This window comes from Bufo gargarizans, chromosome 4 (genome assembly GCF_014858855.1).
Source record: "Bufo gargarizans isolate SCDJY-AF-19 chromosome 4, ASM1485885v1, whole genome shotgun sequence".
In the NCBI taxonomy this organism is placed as follows: Eukaryota; Metazoa; Chordata; class Amphibia; order Anura; family Bufonidae; genus Bufo; species Bufo gargarizans.
This window is the reverse complement of record NC_058083.1, coordinates 465,658,130-465,677,688: the sequence shown is the minus strand read 5'-3', so window position 1 is coordinate 465,677,688 and position 19,559 is coordinate 465,658,130. Positions and strand designations below refer to the sequence as shown.

Sequence of the window (19,559 nt, the reverse complement as noted above, 5' to 3'; positions counted from 1 at the left end):
CTCGCTCTGAAGTTATCGCCCTGTGACAAGTAACTTGTCCTCCTGTGTGATTAGGACAGGTTTTGTGTGTGTTATTAGGACGATAGCCATTTTGTTTCTCCTAAAACAAGCCAGTATAACTAATGAAAGGTATTTGGCAATATATTTATCATGAAGTAATATTTAAGTATTTTCATTTTCTTTGCAATAAATTATCTGTGGATCACTTCAGCTGGACAAGATGGAATAGGTGCTCTTGGTCTAAGTGGCACACCCAGCCACAAGCAAGTGATATATTATAAAAATGGATAGACCAGGCACTCAATATATGTTAATAAAGCGAGATATTTATTCACACACTGAAAAAAAAAAGGATAAAAATTGATACTGTTCAATTAGACAGTATTTTCATTTTCTTAATTCCCATAGAACCCCTTTAAGGTATGACACATGTCCACATCATCCCTCCTGATTGGAGGAGGCTGACTGAAAGGCATTATGGGCAAACCTATTGGCAAGGGCCCCTCCCAAGGCCATGTTATACTCCAATTTAATCTTCCCTGCCCTACTGTACTTGTATGTAAATGAACAGACAACATTTTTAGTGATTCGCACAAATTGAATCTTAATTTTTTTTGGAGAAATTCTAGATGAATTTGATTAAGGCTACTTTCACATTCACGTTTTGTGCGGATCCGTCATGGACGGATCCGTTCAGATAATACAGACATCTGCATTCGTTCAGAACGGATCAGTTTGTATTATCTTTAACATAGCCAAGATGGATCCGTCTTGAACACCATTGAAAGTCAGTGGAGGACGGATCCGTTTTCTATTGTGCCAGATTGTGTCAGTGAAAACGGATCCATCCCCATTGACTTTCCGCTTGGCTCAGTTTCATCAGACGGGCACCAAAACTCTGCAAGCAGCGTTTTAGTATCCGTCTCCAGAGCGGAATGAAGGTGGAACGGAGGCAAACTGGTGCATTCTGAGCGGATCCTTTTCCATTCAGAATGCAATAGAATGCAAACTGATCCGTTTTGGACCGCTTCTGAGAGCCCTGAACGGATCTCACAATTGGAAAGCCAAAACGCGAGTGTAAAAGTAGCCTAACTTAAAATTCATTATAGAAGTGATCATTCTAGTAATAATAGTTTCAGAACCAGGCATTATACCAGGCCAAAATGATGGCTATGTGAGTTGGTTGTGTTTTTATGGGCTTCATGGCCATAAATGCAGCTACTCATTCATGAAAGAATTCCTAGATATGGATTATTATGTTCCATGATGAGTTCATCATTGGGAATTTTTGTTAATTATTATGTGAAGTACTTACGCTACTTTGGTTGGCATGTACATGAGCACAGGGACAACAGGAGAGTCTTCATTTCCATAAGTAATTAAATTCAAGTCATATAATTTCTTTCTGAAGTATCTGGTGTTCTCTGCAAGTTGATTGACTCTTTGCTGGCCTAAGGGGTTTACAGTCATGATTATCATTAAAAAAAAAACCATAAAAATACTTTTTCCTCCTCCATAGCCTAGCATTTGTTACTATTAAACTATTCTGTTCTTTGGATAGCAGGCCCAATAGGTATATTATGAAATTTCATTTTTAGGAAGACACCATCGTATTAATATTAGTCCAGTGGAGAGATGGAAACCTGTCTTTGAGGACACACATAAGAGAAAATACAGTTTTACTGTTGGACTAGCTGTATGTTTGAAATAAAATCCCAGTATGTGAATATGTATGTAAGTAGGGAAGCAGTGGCCCCTCAACATACAATATTAATTGGTACCCAGTGCAGTAGCCCACAAAGAGCCAGAGCAGAGGATGGGGGTGGTAGTTGCTCTAATGATATGATGTGTTGTGGTGGTCTCCCTCAGATCGTTACTCCCCAGGGCCAGTGCAACTAATGAAGGGTACATTGGTTCTTCCCTTGGGGCACACACTGATGGTAGGGTTTCCTGCCTGATGGTAGTTGGGGTGCCTGTGATGTTAACTGTCTACGTGGGTGAAAGGCAGGGCATGCACAGTAGTACAGTGGACAGAATATGGTGTAGCAGGAATCAGGAAACCAGGCCAGAGGTAGAAGAATAAACATCTCTTTTTACTGAGTAAAAAATAGGAGTTATAGTACACCCAACAATAATCTGGACACAGTGCAAGTTCTTTCCACAGATAGAGAGGTATGGAGGCTGGCAAAGCTGCAAATCATAGCACTCTCTATATGCTAACTTGCTAAAGTCTTTCTCACTAGAATCTTTGGCTTTAAACCGTAATCTGGCAATTATGGCTGCAATTTGCAGTGCTGAGTGCAGGTTTAAATACAATTGGCTAAATCATGTCCAAGTGTGTAGGGTGTCTTAACTATAATCCCTCTATGGCAGCAAAGTCTGAATATATAGGATAAGTCAATAATAACAGATTTGTGGGAGTCGGACACTCAGCACCCCCACAATATTCAAGCTCTGTACACTGTTTACACAGGTGTCAGAGCCCCAACAATCTGACATTGGTGATCAACCCTATGGAGAGGTCATCACTCTGTTAGTCAATTAAACGCCTTTAAGACTGGATTTACTTCTTGTGTTGGTTTTTGAGGCAGCTTTTGTGCTAAAAGGGAATAAAAACAAGATTCTTGGATCCATTCCTGGCTTGGCTCACAAAACTACACCAAAAACTGTATGTGTGAATCTAGCCTAAAAATAATTTCCAGTCAAAACATAAAAATGGTCCAAAATTATGTAATCATAGTAGGTAAAGTTTAGTAACATGGTAGTAGCATTTTCCCTACAGTTGCAATGAGAGAAAGTTTAGCTATATAATTTCTTAGGAATCAATGACAAACTGGTCATCATATTGTCAGATTGTTCAATTAATAAGAAAATGACAGGTTACCATCAGTTTCCAAGAAGCTGAATAAAGTGAAAAGAACCAATATCAATTCACTTTTTTTTGGCATCTTTTGGCAAGATTTTGTGGCATCTTAAGAATCTATGTACTTGAATTATGAGCTTTCCATTTGTGTAAAACAAATTGGAATCTAATATAATTTTTTCCTTTTTTACCTTTGGCCAATTCTCGTTGAATGTTTCCTAATTCAGAATATTATGTCAACATTTTAAAATACACTAACACAAGGACATTAGAAGAAGCTGATATGGTTGTATTCTGTCTATAGTACTTGCAAATATGTGAGACCTCTATAATAAGAAATTAAGAAAATTATACAGAAGGACAAAAAATTTGGTACCTGTCAATGTCCCATCACTTCCCATGATGCACTTGATGACCCTTATGATCTGCTCAGCTATAGGTGGAGATATAGATGCTGCATAAAATGCACTGTGGGAGTGGTTTCGTAGATAATCCACAAGATCCTGTAGATGAAATTCCAATCAAAGAATACATTTAGTATGAATTATTTTTTCATATATGTTTTAAGTATAAATAGAAATTAGGGCTGCTTATCAATGATATGCTTTGTAAAAATGTTCCAGGCATGCTTATGGGTGAGGAGGAAAAACAACTGATCATTCAGCCACAACATCTAATGCCCATGGTTAACTTAGCAATGAGTTGCTTATTAACCACCTCAGCCCCCCTAGCTTAAACACCCTTAATGACCAGACCACTTTTTACAATTCTGCACTACACTACTTTCACCGTTTATTGCTCGGTCATGCAACTTACCACCCAAATGAATTTTACCTCCTTTTCTTCTCACTAATAGAGCTTTCATTTGGTGGTATTTCATTGCTGCTGACATTTTTACTTTTTTTGTTATTAATCGAAATGTACCAAATTTTTTGCAAAAAAATGATATTTTTCACTTTCAGTTGTAATTTTTTTTTTAAATGACATCTATATAACATTTTTCTCTAAATGTATTGTTCTACATGTCTGTGATAAAAAAAAATGTTTGGGTGAAAAAAAAATGGTTTGGGTAAAAGTTATAGCGTTTAGAAACCATTGTACAAAAATGTGAATTTCCGCTTTTTGAAGCAGCTCTTGCTTTCTGAGCACCTGTCATGTTTCCTGAGGTTCTACAATGCCCAGACAGTAGAAAACCCCCACAAATGACCCCATTTCGGAAAGTAAACACCCTAAGGTATTCGCTGATGGGCATAATGAGTTCATAGAACTTTTTATTTTTTGTCACAAGTAAGCGGAAAATGATGATTTATTTTATTTTATTTTTTTCTCTTACAAAGTCTCATATTCCACTAACTTGTGACAAAAAATAAAAACTTCCATGAACTCACTATGCCCATCACAAAATACCTTGGGATGTCTACTTTCCAAAATGGGGTCACTTGTGGGGTAGTTATACTGCCCTGGCTTTTTAGGGGCCCTAATGTGTGAGAAGTAGTTTGAAATCAAAATGTGTAAAAAATGCCCTGTGAAATCCTAAAGGTGCTCTTTGGAATGTGGGCCCCTTTGCCCACCTAGGCTGCAAAAAAGTGTCACACATGTGGTATCGCCGTACTCAGGAGAAGTTGGGAAATGTGTTTTGTGGTGTCATTTTACATATATCCATGCTGGGTGAGAGAAATATCTCAGCAAAAGACAACTTTTCCCATTTTTTTATACAAAGTTGGCATTTGACCGAGATATTTATCTCACCCAGCATGGGTATATGTAAAATGACACCCCAAAACACATTGCCCAACTTCTCCTGAGTACAGAGATACCACATGTGTGACACTTTTTAGCAGCCTAGGTGGGCAAAGGGGCCCACATTCCAAAGAGCACCTTAAGGATTTCACAGGGCATTTTTTACACATTTTGATTTCAAACTACTCCTCACGCATTAGGGCCCCTAAAAAGCCAGGGCAGTATAACTACCCCACAAGTGACCCCATTTTGGAAAGAAGACACCCCAAGGTAATCCATGAGGGGCATGGCGAGTTACTAGAATTTTTTATTTTTTGTCACAAGTTAGTGGAAAATTAGACTTTGTAAGAAAAAAAAAAATCATAATTTTCCGCTAACTTGTGACAAAAAATAAAAAATTCTAGGAACTCACCATTCCCCTCACGGAATACCTTGGGGTGTCTTCTTTCCAAAATGGGGTCACTTGTGGGGTAGTTATACTGCCCTGGGATTTTAGTGGCCCTAATGCGTGAGAAGTACTTTGAAATCAAAATGTGTAAAAAATGCCCTGTGAAATTCTAAAGGTGCTCTTTAGAATTTGGGCCCCTTTGCCCACCTAGGCTGCAAAAAAGTGTCACACATGTGGTATCGCCGTACTCAGGAGAAGTTGGGAAATGTGTTTTGTGGTGTCATTTTACATATATCCATGCTGGGTGAGAGAAATATCTCAGCAAAAGACAACTTTTCCCATTTTTTTATACAAAGTTGGCATTTGACCGAGATATTTATCTCACCCAGCATGGGTATATGTAAAATGACACCCCAAAACACATTGCCCAACTTCTCCTGAGTACGGCGATACCACATGTGTGACACTTTTTAGCAGTCTAGATGCGCAAAGGGGCCCAAATTCCTTTTAGGAGGGCGTTTAGACATTTGGATCCCAGACTTCTTCTCACGCTTTAGGGCCCCTAAAATGCCAGGGCAGTATAAATACCCCACATGTGACCCCATTTTGGAAAGAAGACACCCCAAGGTATTCAATGAGGGGCATGGTGAGTTCATAGAAGATTTTTGTTTTGGGCACAAGTTAGCGGAAATTGATTATTTATTTTTTTCTCACAAAGTCTCCCTTTCCGCTAACTTGGGACAAAAAGTTCAATCTTTCATGGACTCAATATGCCCCTCAGTGAATACTTTGGGGTGTCTTCTTTCCGAAATGTGGTCACATGTGAGGTATTTATACTGCCCTGGCATTTTAGGGGCCCTAAAGCGTGAGAAGAAGCCTGGAATATAAATGTCAAAAAAAAATTACGCATTTGGATTCCATGAGGGGTATGGTGAGTACATGTGATATTTTTTTTTTTTGTTTTTGACACAAGTTAGTGGAATATGAGACTTTGTAAGAAAACAGATAAATAAAATAAAAAATCAATTTCCGCTAACTTGTGCCCAAAAAAATTCTAAATGGAGCCTTACAGGCGGGTGATCAATGACAGGGGGGTGATCAGGGAGTCTATATGGGGTGATCACCACCCTGTCATTGATCACCCCCCTGTAAGGCTCCATTCAGATGTCCGTATGTGTTTTGCGGATCCACTGTGTCCGTGTTTTGCGGATCCACGGATCCGCAAAACACATACGGACGTCTGAATGGAGCCTTACAGGGGGGTGATCAATGACAGGGGGTGATCAGGGAGTGTATATGGGGTGATCACCCCCCTGTCATTGATCACCCCCCCTGTAAGGCTCCATTCAGACGTCCATATGTGTTTTGCGGATCCAATCCATGAATTCGTGGATCCTGTAAAACATGGAGGATCCACGGATCCGCAAAACACATACAGACGTCTGAATGGAGCCTTACAGGGGGGCGATCAATGACAGGGGGGTGATCAGGGAGTCTATATGGGGTGTGGGCTGCACAGGCTGGTACATTGGTCATAATGGGAGATTTTTAGTTTTCAGATAGTGTTGAGCGAACCCGAACTGTAAAGATTGGGTCCATATCAAACTTTACGATTTTTGGTACCCGGACCCGAACTTTGCCTGGAAAAGTTTGGGTTTGAGTTTGGTGTTTGGGCATTTAATAAAGCTTCTTGAAAGGCTGCAGGGCAGCCAAACAACAAGCTTTTAAGCTGTGTGCCCTTAGAAGGCATCACAGCCATGCCTACTAATGGCATGGCTGTGATTGGCCAGTGCATCATGTGACCCAGCCTCTATATAAGCTGGATCACGTGTAGCACCACCTATCAGCTCTCAGTAGTGAAGGGACAGAAAGCATGCAGCTGAAGTGAGGGACAGTGTTAGTGCGATTTTTTTGTGGGTGCAATACACCATGTTCGCACCTCTGACACAGAAAGCTAGTAATAAATCTGGCTGTTAAATCTGTGGGTGACCTACAGCGATTTTTTTTGTGGGTGCAATGCAACATTGTACTTTGTACCCCTGACACACAAATATAATAGTTAATCCGTCTGTTAGTTAGGTGCACGTCATATATCCATTTACTGCGTGAATCACACCTGCACTGCATACGTGACAGGGAAATTTATATAGTTAATCCTTCTGTTAGTTAGGTGCACATCATATACCCATTTAGAATCCATTCACAAGTCCGTAGTGTATTGCGGATCCGCAATACACCCGGCTGGCACCCCCATAGCAATTGCGGACAAGAATAGAGCATGTTCTAATTTTTTAGGGAGCCGCGGACCGGAAATCGGGGCTGCGCTCTGGAAACGCGGATGCAGATAGCAAACTGTGTGCTGCCCACATCTCTTCCGTCCCCATAGAGAATGAATAGGTCCGGATTCGTTCCTTTACGTTGCGGAACGGATCCGGACCCATTCTACGGACGTGTAAATGGACCCTTATTGCTTGAAGTGCACCTGTACTGCATATGTGACAGGGAAATTGATATAGTTAATCCGTCTGTTAGTTAGGTGCACGTCATATACCCATTTATTGCGCGAAATACACCTGCACTGCATAAGTTACAGGGAAATTGATATTGTTAATCCGTCTGTTAGTTAGGTGCGTGTCATATACCCATTTATTGCGTGAAGTACACCTGCACTGCATACGTGAGAGGGAAAATAATATAGTTAATCTGTCTGTTAGTTCTTTGGGTGACCTCACAGAATGAGGAGAGCATTAAATAAGGGACCTGTCTCTGGTCGTGGTACTGCTGGGGTTGGTGGAGCTGCTGTTGCAAGGAGAGGACGTGGTCGATCTGTGCCAGCTACACGCCCAAATGAAACACCTTCCTCAGGTCAGGTAGGCAACAGAATGTTCAGCGTTATTTTGTAGGCCCGAATACCTGTGTACGAATGGTGAGGCCAGAACAAGTAGAGGCGGTAGTAGATTGGGTGGCTGAAAGTTCCTCCAGTTCCTTCACATTGTCGCCCACCCAGTCCCCTGCTGAAAGCGCAGAATTGGCACCTGCAGCCTATAGGCATCTGTCTTTCACCTCACCGCCTTTCAAATCAGCCAACCAGTCTGAGCCCCGTCATGCGGAAGTCTCTTCTGCTTTTTGATGACTCTACTGGCAGGGTTTCCAAGGGCCGTCCACATAGCCCTGCTCCAGAAGTGGAAGAGAAGTGCACTTAAGCCCAACCACTTATGTTTTAGGATGTGGACATGGGAGGACCACTGCACCACATCTCTGATGATGATGAAACACAGGTTCCAACTGCTGCGGCTTTCCGCAGTGTGCAGACTGGCAAGAGGGCAGGGGTGAAGAGTGGGTGGAAGATGATGTGGAGGATGATGAGGTCCTAGATCCCACATCGAATCAAGGTCATGCGAGTGATGTGTGCAGTTCGGAGGAAGAGGTGGTGGTCACACAGCACCAGCCGCACAGCAAAAGAGGGAGCAGTGTGCAAAAGCAGAGTGGTCATCCCCTAGCCAGTACGCTTGCTACTGCCCACTGCACCCAGGGACTGAGCACACCAAAGCCAGCTCCAAGGAGTTCCCTGGCATGGCAGTTCTTCAGACAATGTGCTGATGACAAAACACGAGTTCTAAATGTTCTAAACCTGAGCACCACCTGCATGACCAGGCACCGTCTGTCACCGTCACCAAGCATCTCCACAATGTCCCATGGAAGCGTTCAGCTGTCCATCTCCCAAACACTGGCAAGAAAGAGGAAGTACCCATCTACCCACCCGTGATCCCTGGCCCTGAATGCCAGCATTTCAAAATTCCTGTCCTTTGAAATGCTGTCATTCTGTCTGGTGGAGACAGAGACTTTTCAAAAACTTTTGGTGGTGGCTTTCCCACCATATGCAGTTCCCAGCCGCCACAACTTTTCCAGACAAGCCATCCCTGCCCTGCACAACCAAGTGGCGGAAAAAATTAGGTGTGCACTGCGCAACGCTATCTGTGGCAAGGTCCACATAACCACCGATACGTGGACCAGTAAGCACGGGCATGGATGTTATATCTCCCTAACTGCACACTGGGTAAATGCAGTGGCGGCTGGGCCTGAGGCGGATAGCAGACTGGCGCATGTCCTTCCGCCACCAAGGATTGCAGGACGTTTCTCTTTGCCTCCTGTTACCTCCTCCTCCTACTCCGCTTTCTCCTCTACTGCCTCCTCATCAGCGTAATACCTTCACCACCAACTTCAGCACTAGGGTTGAGCGATCCCGAACTGTAAAGTTCGGGTTCGTACCGAACTTTAGGATTTTTGGACCCCGGACCCGAACATTTCAGTAAAAGTTTGGGTTCGGTGTTCGGCGCTTTCTTGGCGCTTTTTGAAAGGCTGCAGAGCAGCCAATCAACAAGCGGTTAACTGTCTGACCTTAGAAGCCATCACAGCCATGCCTACTAATGGCATTGCTGTGATTGGCCAGTGTAGCATGTGACCCAGCCTCTATATAAGCTGGAGTCACGTAGCGCTGTGCGTCACTCTGCTGTGCTTACTGTAGGGAGAGGATGCTGCTGGTGATTTCAGGGAGAGAAGAGGAGAGACTCTTTGCTCAAAATCTGAATCTAACTCAGTGATCGACATACATTGTGTTTTGTGGGTGCAGGGCACAATCTTTTTATCCTGCCCTGAGCCCAGTGACCTAAAAAATATAACTTAGGTGGGCGGCAGCGGCCATTTTATTTAAGCTCAGTGCACCAGCACTGCATCTGAGCTTTTGGGACATTGAAAATCCCAATTTTTAGGTCAATTTACAACATCTGGTGCAATTGCAGGCTTAGTCAGTGTGCAATTTAAGCAAGAAATACAGCCATCATTTTGTGGGGTTTTAATAACACACTTTTTCCTGCCCCCAAAAAATGTATTTTCCTGATCTGCAAGTGTTAAATTCAAGTTTAATATATACAGCTTTCATATTCTGTTACCATAAAAACACTTTTTGGGCAATATACAACATCTGGATTAATCAGTTGGCAATTTAAACTAGAAATACACCCATCATTTTCTGTGGTTTTAAAAACACACTTTTTTGCCAAAAGACACTATTTTCAGGCCTTGCAGCATCAGCACGTGTGGCTTTACAGGCTTATATACTGCTGTCAAATTCAGTTGTTAAACAAACACTCGTTTGGGCAAAAAAATTTAGTTGGCAGCCTTTCATGCAGCTGTCATTGTGAGATACACCCTTAATACATTTGGGTTAGATTCAGAGATTTGAAATACCTCCGTTTGGTGCTCCAATCTTTAATTCAGGCCTACTGTGGGTCAGGCCGTGTGAGATACACCCTGTATATACAGGGCTTATATTCTTCTTTTATTAATAAAACACCCTTTTTGGGGCAAAATACACAATATTTCAGGCCTTGCAGCATAAGCACGTTTGGAATTCCTGGGTTATATACTGCTGCCATATTGAGTTATTAAACAAACACCTGTTTTGGCAAAAAAGTTTATTTGGCAGCCTTTGCTGCATATGTCATTGTGAGATACAGCCTTAATACATTTTGGTTAGATTAAGAAATTTTAAATACCGCCATTTGGTGTACAAATCTTTAATTCAGGCCTACTGCGGGTCAGGCCGTGTAAGATACACCCTGTATATACAGGCCTTATATTCTTTCATTAATAAAACACCCTTTTTGGGGCAAAATACACAATATTTCAGGCCTTGCAGCATAAGCACGTTTGAAATTCCTGGGTTATATACTGCTGCCATATTGCGTTATTAAACAAACACCTGTTTTGGCAAAAAAAGTTTATTTGGCAGCCTTTGCTGCATATGTCATTGTGAGATACACCCTTAATATATTTGGGTTAGATTCAGAGATTTGAAATACCGCCATTTGGTGCACCAATATTTAATTCAGGCCTACAGTGGTTCAGGCCGTGTGAGATACACCCTTTACATACAGGGGTTTGATTCAGGCATGTGAAATACAGCCATTTTGGGCAAAGACATCTTTAATTGAGGCCTAAAGTGGTTCAGGCCGTGTGAGATACACCCTTTACATACAGGGGTTTGATTCAGGCATTTGAAATACAGCCATTTTGGGCAAAGACATCTTGGGCATGGGCATCACTGGAGTGTGGCTGGGGGGATAGAGAGGACACAGACGATACACCTCCCACAGAAGACAGCTTGTTGTTGCCTCTGGGCAGCCTGGCATACATGAGCAACTACATGCTGCAGTGCCTGCGCAACTACCGCCGAGTTGCCCACATTCTAACGAGTGCTGATTACTGGGTGGCCATCTTGCTGGATCCCCGCTATAAGGACAATGTGCTGTCCTTAATTCCATCACTGGAGCGTGATCGGAAGATGCGCGAGTACAAGCGCACGCTGGTAGACGCACTGCTGTTGGCATTCCCACCTAACACCGGGGGTTCAGTGAAAGCACAAGGCGAAGGCAGAGGAGGAAGAAGAAGTCTCCAATGCAGCTGGGGCACCGCCAGCACCTCAGAAGGGAGGGCTAGCATGGCCGAAATGTGGAAAAGCTTTGTTAGCACACCACAACAACCAGCACCACCAGCTTATATGGAACGTCTTAGCAGGAGGCAGCATTTCAGCAACCTGGTGGAACAGTACGTCTGCACATGCCTACACGTACTGACAGATGGGTCTGCCCCATTCAACTTTTGGGTCTCCAAATTAGGCACATGGTCTGAGCTTGCCCTTTATGCCTTGGAGGTGCTGGCCTGCCCTGCGGCCAGTGTATTGTCCGAACGTGTGTTTAGCCCGGCAGGGAGGGGGTGATCACAGACAAGCGCAACCGCCTGTTCACAGCCAATTTGGACAAGCTCACGTTCATTAAAATGAACCAGGCATGGATCCCACAGGACTTGTCCGTACCGCAAAATAGACAAGTATACCGGCCACACCCAGCCATTGTCATACTCCAGCACACTTTCTCTTTGTTTTATTTTTTATATTTCCCAATGTTTTGTGGTCTTCCCAAATTTATAAAAAAATAAATAAAAATGTTTTATAAAATAGTGTTGGCTACCTCCTCCTCCACCACAACTTCCACCTACACCACCACATCCACTGCCTCCTCAACCTCCTACTCCACTTTGACCTCTGCCTCCTAGTTCAAGATCATTATTTTTTTTATAATTCTATGTTATTTCAATTCATTTCCCTATCCACATTTGTTTACAGGGCAATTGTCCTGCACTCATCCCTATTTTGCTTCCTTTTACAGCTCTCTAGCTCTTTCTATGACTTTTTTAGAGCCATTTTAGTACCCCAAAGTTCGGGTCCCCATTGACTGTGATTACCTTTATCGCAGTGTATGAATACACACGAACACAAAAAGCGCACACAAGCTATATGAATTGGTTTTATTTTATGAATTTATTCATATTTATTTTTATTTCACTACATGAATGTTAAATGTATTGGTTTTATAATAAATTTATATTTTTTAAAGAAGGTAGAACCGGCCATCTGTTTAATATTTTATAATTACAGCTGAGTGGTTGCAGCTGGGCAGTGTTATATTTCGGTGAGCAATTCAAATGCATTCCATGTCCATAAAATTAAAATACAAGCTGACTTGGACACGCTAAGTGATTGGCACCAACTTGGCAAATGAGGTTTAATGTTGATAATTGTAAAGTTATTGTGATTCACAATAGGTGCCAACATCGTGAGGTGTCAACATACTGGCCCAGTCACAGAGTGGGGAGGGTGGCAACAGCATGCAGAGTCAACATAGTGGCCCAGTCACAGATTGTGTGTGTGTGGGGGTTGGCAACAGCAGTGGCACTAATAGCACAAGATGGTGGCAGTAGGAGAAGATGGCAGCAGATGCAGCAGGTGTGTGTGACATCAGGCGGGTGGCAGCATCAGAATAGTGGCTGTAGCACGTGGCTAGAAGTATCAGGCCACTTTTCACAATGTTCTGGTGTGGCAGCACACTGCAGTCAAAATGATCTAGTCTGACGCATCAGGCACCGGTGTATGGAAATCCTGGCTGATCCACACCTGTTTCATCTTTAGATAAGTTAATCTCTCAACATTTTGTGTTGAAATGCGAGTTCTCTTTGGGGTAACTATGCCCCAGCCGCACTAAACAGCCTCTCTGATTCCACATTGCTGGCTGGGCAGGAAAGCTGGGCAGAGCAAACTCAGCCAGTTGCGGCCACAATTTAAGTTTGGCTGCCCAGTACTCCAGGGGATCTTGGATCTGGAGTGACAGGGTGCACTCCAAGTATGCCACTACCTGGTGGTTTAGGTTCTGCTTTATGTCTTGCTGCTGCTGGCTGGTTTCTTAAGTTGGTTGGTGAAGAAACGTGCTCATAAGAGACTCGAGACTCAAGTTGCTGCTGATGGAATGGTGATAATGCGCTGTCACTATGCAAGCAACTCGGCATGCATCTGGCCATTTGCACAAAGGACTCAGAAGGACTCCCTGCCTCCATGTCCACTGCATACTGCCATGGTCTTTCGGGGTCATCTGCCTGGTCTTCCTCATCATCCTTAAGCTCCTCATGCTCCTCCTGTTCCTCTCCTGTAGCTTGGACAGATAAACCACCTATTTCTGTATACAATTCCTGAGCTTTAATGTCCTCATCCTCCTCCTCCGCCAGTTCAGCACCCATAGGGCTTAGGTAGTTGTGAGGCCAGCCAGATTTTGTCAACATCTGCTCCAGCATGTCAAGGAGTGGAATCACATCATTCATCCTGTAGTCCTGGTGACTGACAAATAAAGTGGCCTCCTCAAAGGGCCTTAGCAATCGGCAGGTGTCACGCATGAGCTGCCAATAGCTAACATCGAAGGGAGTACCCCTGTCCACCTGCATCATCAAGAAATCGTTCATGGCCTTCCTCTGCTCATATAGTCGGTCTAACATGTGGAGGGTGGAGTTCCAACGTGTGGAAACATCATATATGAGGCAATGTGTTTTGCACAGTAAGAGTGTCTAAAGTGCATGCACAGTTTCCTGGCCATTTTCAAGATATCTTGCAGTTGGATGGAAGACTTCAGGAACCAGGTTACAACCAGATTGAAGACGTGCACCATGCAGGGGGCATGGGTCAGCCCTCCTTGAAGCAGTGCCGAGTTCTCTTCCTATTATCGGAGACCATGGTTCCGATCTTCAGTTGGCGAGGAGACAGCCAGGATTTGATTTCTTAATGAAGGACGTGGAGTAGTTCCTCCCCGGTGTGACTCAGTTTGTCTAGGCTGCACAGGTGCAGAACAGCGTGACACTGCTGTGCTCTGCAAAAGTGGCATACCGGAGGACCACTCAGAACTGTGCCTACAGTCGAGGCTGAGGACAAGGTGGAGGATGAGGAGGCAGAGGATGACATTGGCGCCGGAATCACTCCATGAGAACGTGGAAGTGGCATTGCTGTCACCTGGCCAAGTTGCTGATGTGCCTGGGCAGGAACCACATTTACCCAGTAGGCTGTAAAGGACATATATTGTCCTTGACCATAGTTACAGCTCCACATGTCTGCACTGCCATGATTTGTACCACACACTGACAGGCTCAAGGACTGGCCCACCTTAAGACGTATGTACATATGCAGGGCTGGTACCGTTTTTTTTAGAGAAGGAGTGATGGCTTTGGGCTCTCCACCTTGGCTTGCCACAAGCCATCATTTCTCTGAAATGGTCAGAGTCAAGCACATGGAAAGGGAGGGACTGTAGTACCAGCAACTTGGCCAGGAGTATGTTCAGCTTCTGCACCATTGGATGAGTGCACACATACTACTGTTTCTTTGCATTTGCCTCGGTGATCAATTGCTGGTGAAACGTGTGATGAGGAGGAGTATCAGGACAAGCAGACAATGGAAAGAAAACACAGATCCCTTCTGCTGAGGTGGTGGAGCCTTGACTGCTAGAAAAGGGGTGAGGGTCGCTGGGAGATGCGTCAAGCTGTACAGCTATATTAGCACCACGGTTTTCACAGACCACTTTTTTTATTTTTTATTAAATACATTTTTTATTAATGTACCATGATTAAAACATACCAAGAATTATTCAATAGTAAGGGCTACAACAAACACATGCCACCAGGCCGAGCTACATGATTATATGCACAATATAAAACAATGATGTATCAATACATTGTAATAAATACCCCTATAATATCTATCGTGTGAAAAAAATGCCTAGATGAATTAATAACAATGCATTTCTGAGCTGTATTCCAAAGATGTAGCAAAAAAAAAGAAGAAGAAGAAGCAATCAATGGCAGTGCCTGGCAACCTAAAATGGTATAGCTAATTTATAAAACTAAAAGACCAGGGTAGAAGGGCTACTAAGTTGTGCTAAGTAAGCATTCCACAGTGCTGCAGGCAGTGAATCCCCAACGCGCATTCCGTGCCCCAAGCCTCAAGACGAAGCCCAGAACGCGAAACGCGCACCGAGGACCCCCCACCACCATCAGCACAGCACCCCGGCACACCCACCCAGCACATCTTTTTTTTTCCGAAAAACATTACATCAGTAAAAATTTTAAACTAAACAAATGACTAATTCCCTCCCCCCCCTCCCGACACTGCTGCTAGACCATTCTAACTAATAAGTCTCACACGAGGGCCTGATATTAAAAGGTGCCTACGCTATACTCCAAAGAGATCGTCACCTAATCTCCTCATGTCACTGCTCACTAGCTATGTCCTCATAGATCTTTAACGTGTTGATTAAGGCTTTCCATTCTAGAAAGATAGTGTTTTTTTCGGATCCCCAGTATTTCACTATAAGCGCCTTTGCTACCATAAAATACTTTAGACAAATCTTTCTGGATTGAGTAGGCAGATCCGTAGTGGAGAAATCACCCAGAATTGCTTGCACTAAGTTCGGTTCCATTCTGATATTATGGATTTTTCCCAATTCTGTATAGATCCGACACCAAAGGTCCTGTATCCCCGAATAATACCTCAATAAATGTTTAAATCTGGCTCCCTCTCTACGGCACTTCCAACATCTGCCCTCTGTTGTTATTCCTATTTTCGCTAGGAGAGCTGGAGAATAGTACAGACGGTGAACGATTTTTAATTGGATAAGTCTATATTTATATGAGGATGATGCTAATTTAATGTTCTTATATATCGTTCCCCAATTCAAAATACATTCTTCCCCCAGTTCATCTCTCCATTTTAACCTACTTCTAAACTCTGTGACCCAGACTAGAGCTTGTTGGATCTTATATACCTGTGAAAGAGAAATCCTGGACCCATAAAATTTTAAATAAAAATAAACAAAAATATTTTCCCTAATATCAAATACTTTCTTATCTACTGTGTGAATGAATGCGTGATAAATTTGTGCATATCTAAACTTGCTTATGAAAAGATACTTTGGTGCCATGTATTAACTTATCTAATGGCAATATTTTTCCATCTGCTATAATGTGAGAAAGTCTATTAATTCTACTTCGATCCTAATATTCATAATCAGAAAATATAAAAAATTATTTTAAGTTTGTATTATGCCGCAAGGGCGTATATTGAGTGGAATAAGTGATCTTCAAAATACTTTGAATTTTATTCCAAACCTTGTGAAGGGTGTTGCTTAAAATGCAGTGATTCCCTCTATTCCCTAAAAATCCTGTATCCAAAATGGTGAAAATATCCCTATATGGTCCCAGGAAATCCCTCACAATAAAGGAAAGATGGTGGTCACTCCCATCGTCCATACACCAACGTATCTGTGATGCCAAGTAATTTCCGTGAAAGACGGGGAGGGATAGACCTCCATCCTTCTCTGGTAGCCATAGAAATTCTTGCTTGATTCTCACCCTTTTCCTCCCCCAGATCAAATAATTTATCGTTCTTTCCAGGAGGTGGAACAGGGAATCATCTATCCATACCGGACAGGCTGTAATTGTGTACAGAACGATTGGGAGGACCACCACGCTATCCTTTCTGCTTGTGAAATAGGCAACTAATTCAGATATGCGTTTTTCTCTAATATTGTTAATCATCGGGATGGTATTCAAGACGTTATATTGTGTTAGGTCAGCACTGATTTTGATTCTGAGATACCTTATTGAGTCATCAGGAGTAAGGATTTTGACTTTGAAGGTGCCGATGAGGGCCGGCCGGACCAGAGGTAAAAATTCTGACTTACACCAATTCACTTTATATCCTGATGCTGAACCGTATGTCTCTAGGATGCTCATCACTGAGGGGAGAGCTCTCCATCCCTCCCTCAAAAATAAAAGAACATCGTCAGCATATAAACAAAGTTTGTCTCCCAATTCCTTCCCTCCAAAACCCTTAATATTGTCATTCTGTCTAAGGTTACATGCTAAAGGTTCCAATGCTAAAGCAAACAACAATGGGGAAAGGGGGCAGCCTTGTCTAGTTCCCTGATGAGGGAGAACTGCTCCGAATCTATACCATTAACTCTTATGCTTGCCCTCGGACCCTGATATAAGAGGCGGACCCAACAGATGAAATTATATCCCAAATTCATTCTCTCCATAACTGTCCATAAGAAGGGCTACTCCACCCTGTCGAAGGCCTTCTCAGCGTCCAGCGACAAGATGGAGTGGTCCTCCCCCCACCAACATTAATGTTTAAAAAAGCTCTATGTACAGGTCCTTCTCAAAAAATTAGCATATTGTGATAAAGTTCATTATTTTCTGTAATGTACTGATAAACATTAGACTTTCATATATTTTAGATTCATTACACACCAACTGAAGTAGTTCAAGCCTTTTATTGTTTTAATATTGATGATTTTGGCATACAGCTCATGAAAACCCAAAATTCCTATCTCAAAAAATTAGCATATCATGAAAAGGTTCTCTAAACGAGCTATTAACCTAATCATCTGAATCAACTAATTAACTCTAAACACCTGCAAAAGATTCCTGAGGCTTTTAAAAACTCCCAGCCTGGTTCATTACTCAAAACCGCAATCATGGGTAAGACTGCCGACCTGACTGCTGTCCAGAAGGCCATCATTGACACCCTCAAGCAAAAGGGTAAGACACAGAAAGAAATTTCTGAACGAATAGGCTGTTCCCAGAGTGCTGTATCAAGGCCCCTCAGTGGAAAGTCTGTGGGAAGGAAAAAGTGAGGCAGAAAACGCTGCACAATGAGAAGAGGTGACCGGACCCTGAGGAAGATTGTGGAGAAGGACCGATTCCAGACCTTGGGGGACCTGGGGAAGCAGTGGACTGAGTCTGGAGTAGAAACCTCCAGAGCCCCCGTGTACAGGCGTGTGCAGGAAATGGGCTACAGGTGCCGCATTCCCCAGAAACAGCGGCAGAAGCGCCTGACCTGGGCTACAGAGAAGCAGCACTGGACTGTTGCTCAGTGGTCCAAAGTGATTTTTTCGGATGAAAGCAAATTTTGCATGTCATTCGGAAATCAAGGTGCCAGAGTCTGGAGGAAGACTGGGGAGAGGGAAATGCCAAAATGCCTGGTCCAGTGTCAAGTACCCACAGTCAGTGATGGTCTGGGATGCCATGTCAGCTGCTGGTGTTGGTCCACTTTGTTTTATCAAGGGCAGGGTCAATGCAGCTAGCTATCAGGAGATTTTGGAGCACTTCATGCTTCCATCTGCTGAAAAGCTTTATGGAGATGAAGATTTCATTTTTCAGCACGACCTGGCACCTGCTCACAGTGCCAAAACCACTGGTAAATGGTTTACTGACCATGGTATTACTGTGCTCAATTGGCCTGCCAACTCTCCTGACCTGAACCCCATAGAGAATCTGTGGGATATTGGGAAGAGAAAGTTGAGAGACGCAAGACCCAACACTCTGGATGAGCTTAAGGCCGCTATCGAAGCATCCTGGGCCTCCATAACACCTCAGCAGTGCCACAGGCTGATTGCCTCCATGCCACGCCGCATTGAAGCAGTCATTTCTGCAAAAGGATTCCCAACCAAGTATTGAGTGCAGAACTGAACATAATTATTTGAAGGTTGACTTTTTTTTGTATTAAAAACACTTTTCTTTTATTGGTCAGATGAAATATGCTAATTTTTTGAGATAGGAAATTTGGGTTTTCATGAGCTGTATGCCAAAATCATCAATATTAAAACAATAAAAGGCTTGAACTACTTCAGTTGGTGTGTAATGAATCTAAAATATATGAAAGTCTAATGTTTATCAGTACATTACAGAAAATAATGAACTTTATCACAATATGCTAATTTTTTGAGAAGGACCTGTATATTAGTTTGTATATTCCGTTTAGATATAAATCCAGTCTGGTCCGGATGTATCAGCTTATGGGTTACTTTCCTCAATCTATTAGTTAATAATTTAGCCAAGATCTTATAGTCCGTAGCAACGAAATTGGGCGGTAAGATCCGATCTCTGTATTATCTTTCCCCTTTTTAAGTGTTAAAGTAATGGAGGCCTCCATTAACCGTCCTGGAAAGACTGATTATATACCTCCAATAACAGAGGTATTAATATTTCGCGCTGTTGTCTATAGATCTCAAAGGGGAAACCATCCCTGCCAGGGGCGGAATTCCCCTTAATATTCATCAACGTTTCCTGGATCTCCTTTACTGTAATTCGGGTGTTTAAAATAGACACTGGGGGAGATCTATATTCTTCAGATAG

The 19,559-nt window shown here is 42.9% G+C and overlaps 1 protein-coding gene across 1 annotated transcript in view; it reads right to left on the bottom strand.

Annotated features, from left to right (window-relative positions):
• The window catches only part of LOC122934008 (serine palmitoyltransferase 3-like), a 110,716-nt gene that overhangs the window by 37,514 nt on the left and 53,643 nt on the right, over nucleotides 1-19,559 (bottom strand). The window contains exons 9-10 of the mRNA XM_044289134.1: nucleotides 3,240-3,366; nucleotides 1,316-1,451 (exon numbers count right to left, since the gene is read on the bottom strand). Coding sequence (XP_044145069.1) covers nucleotides 1,316-1,451; nucleotides 3,240-3,366 — 263 coding nt within the window. The remainder of the gene's footprint in view (nucleotides 1-1,315; nucleotides 1,452-3,239; nucleotides 3,367-19,559) is intronic.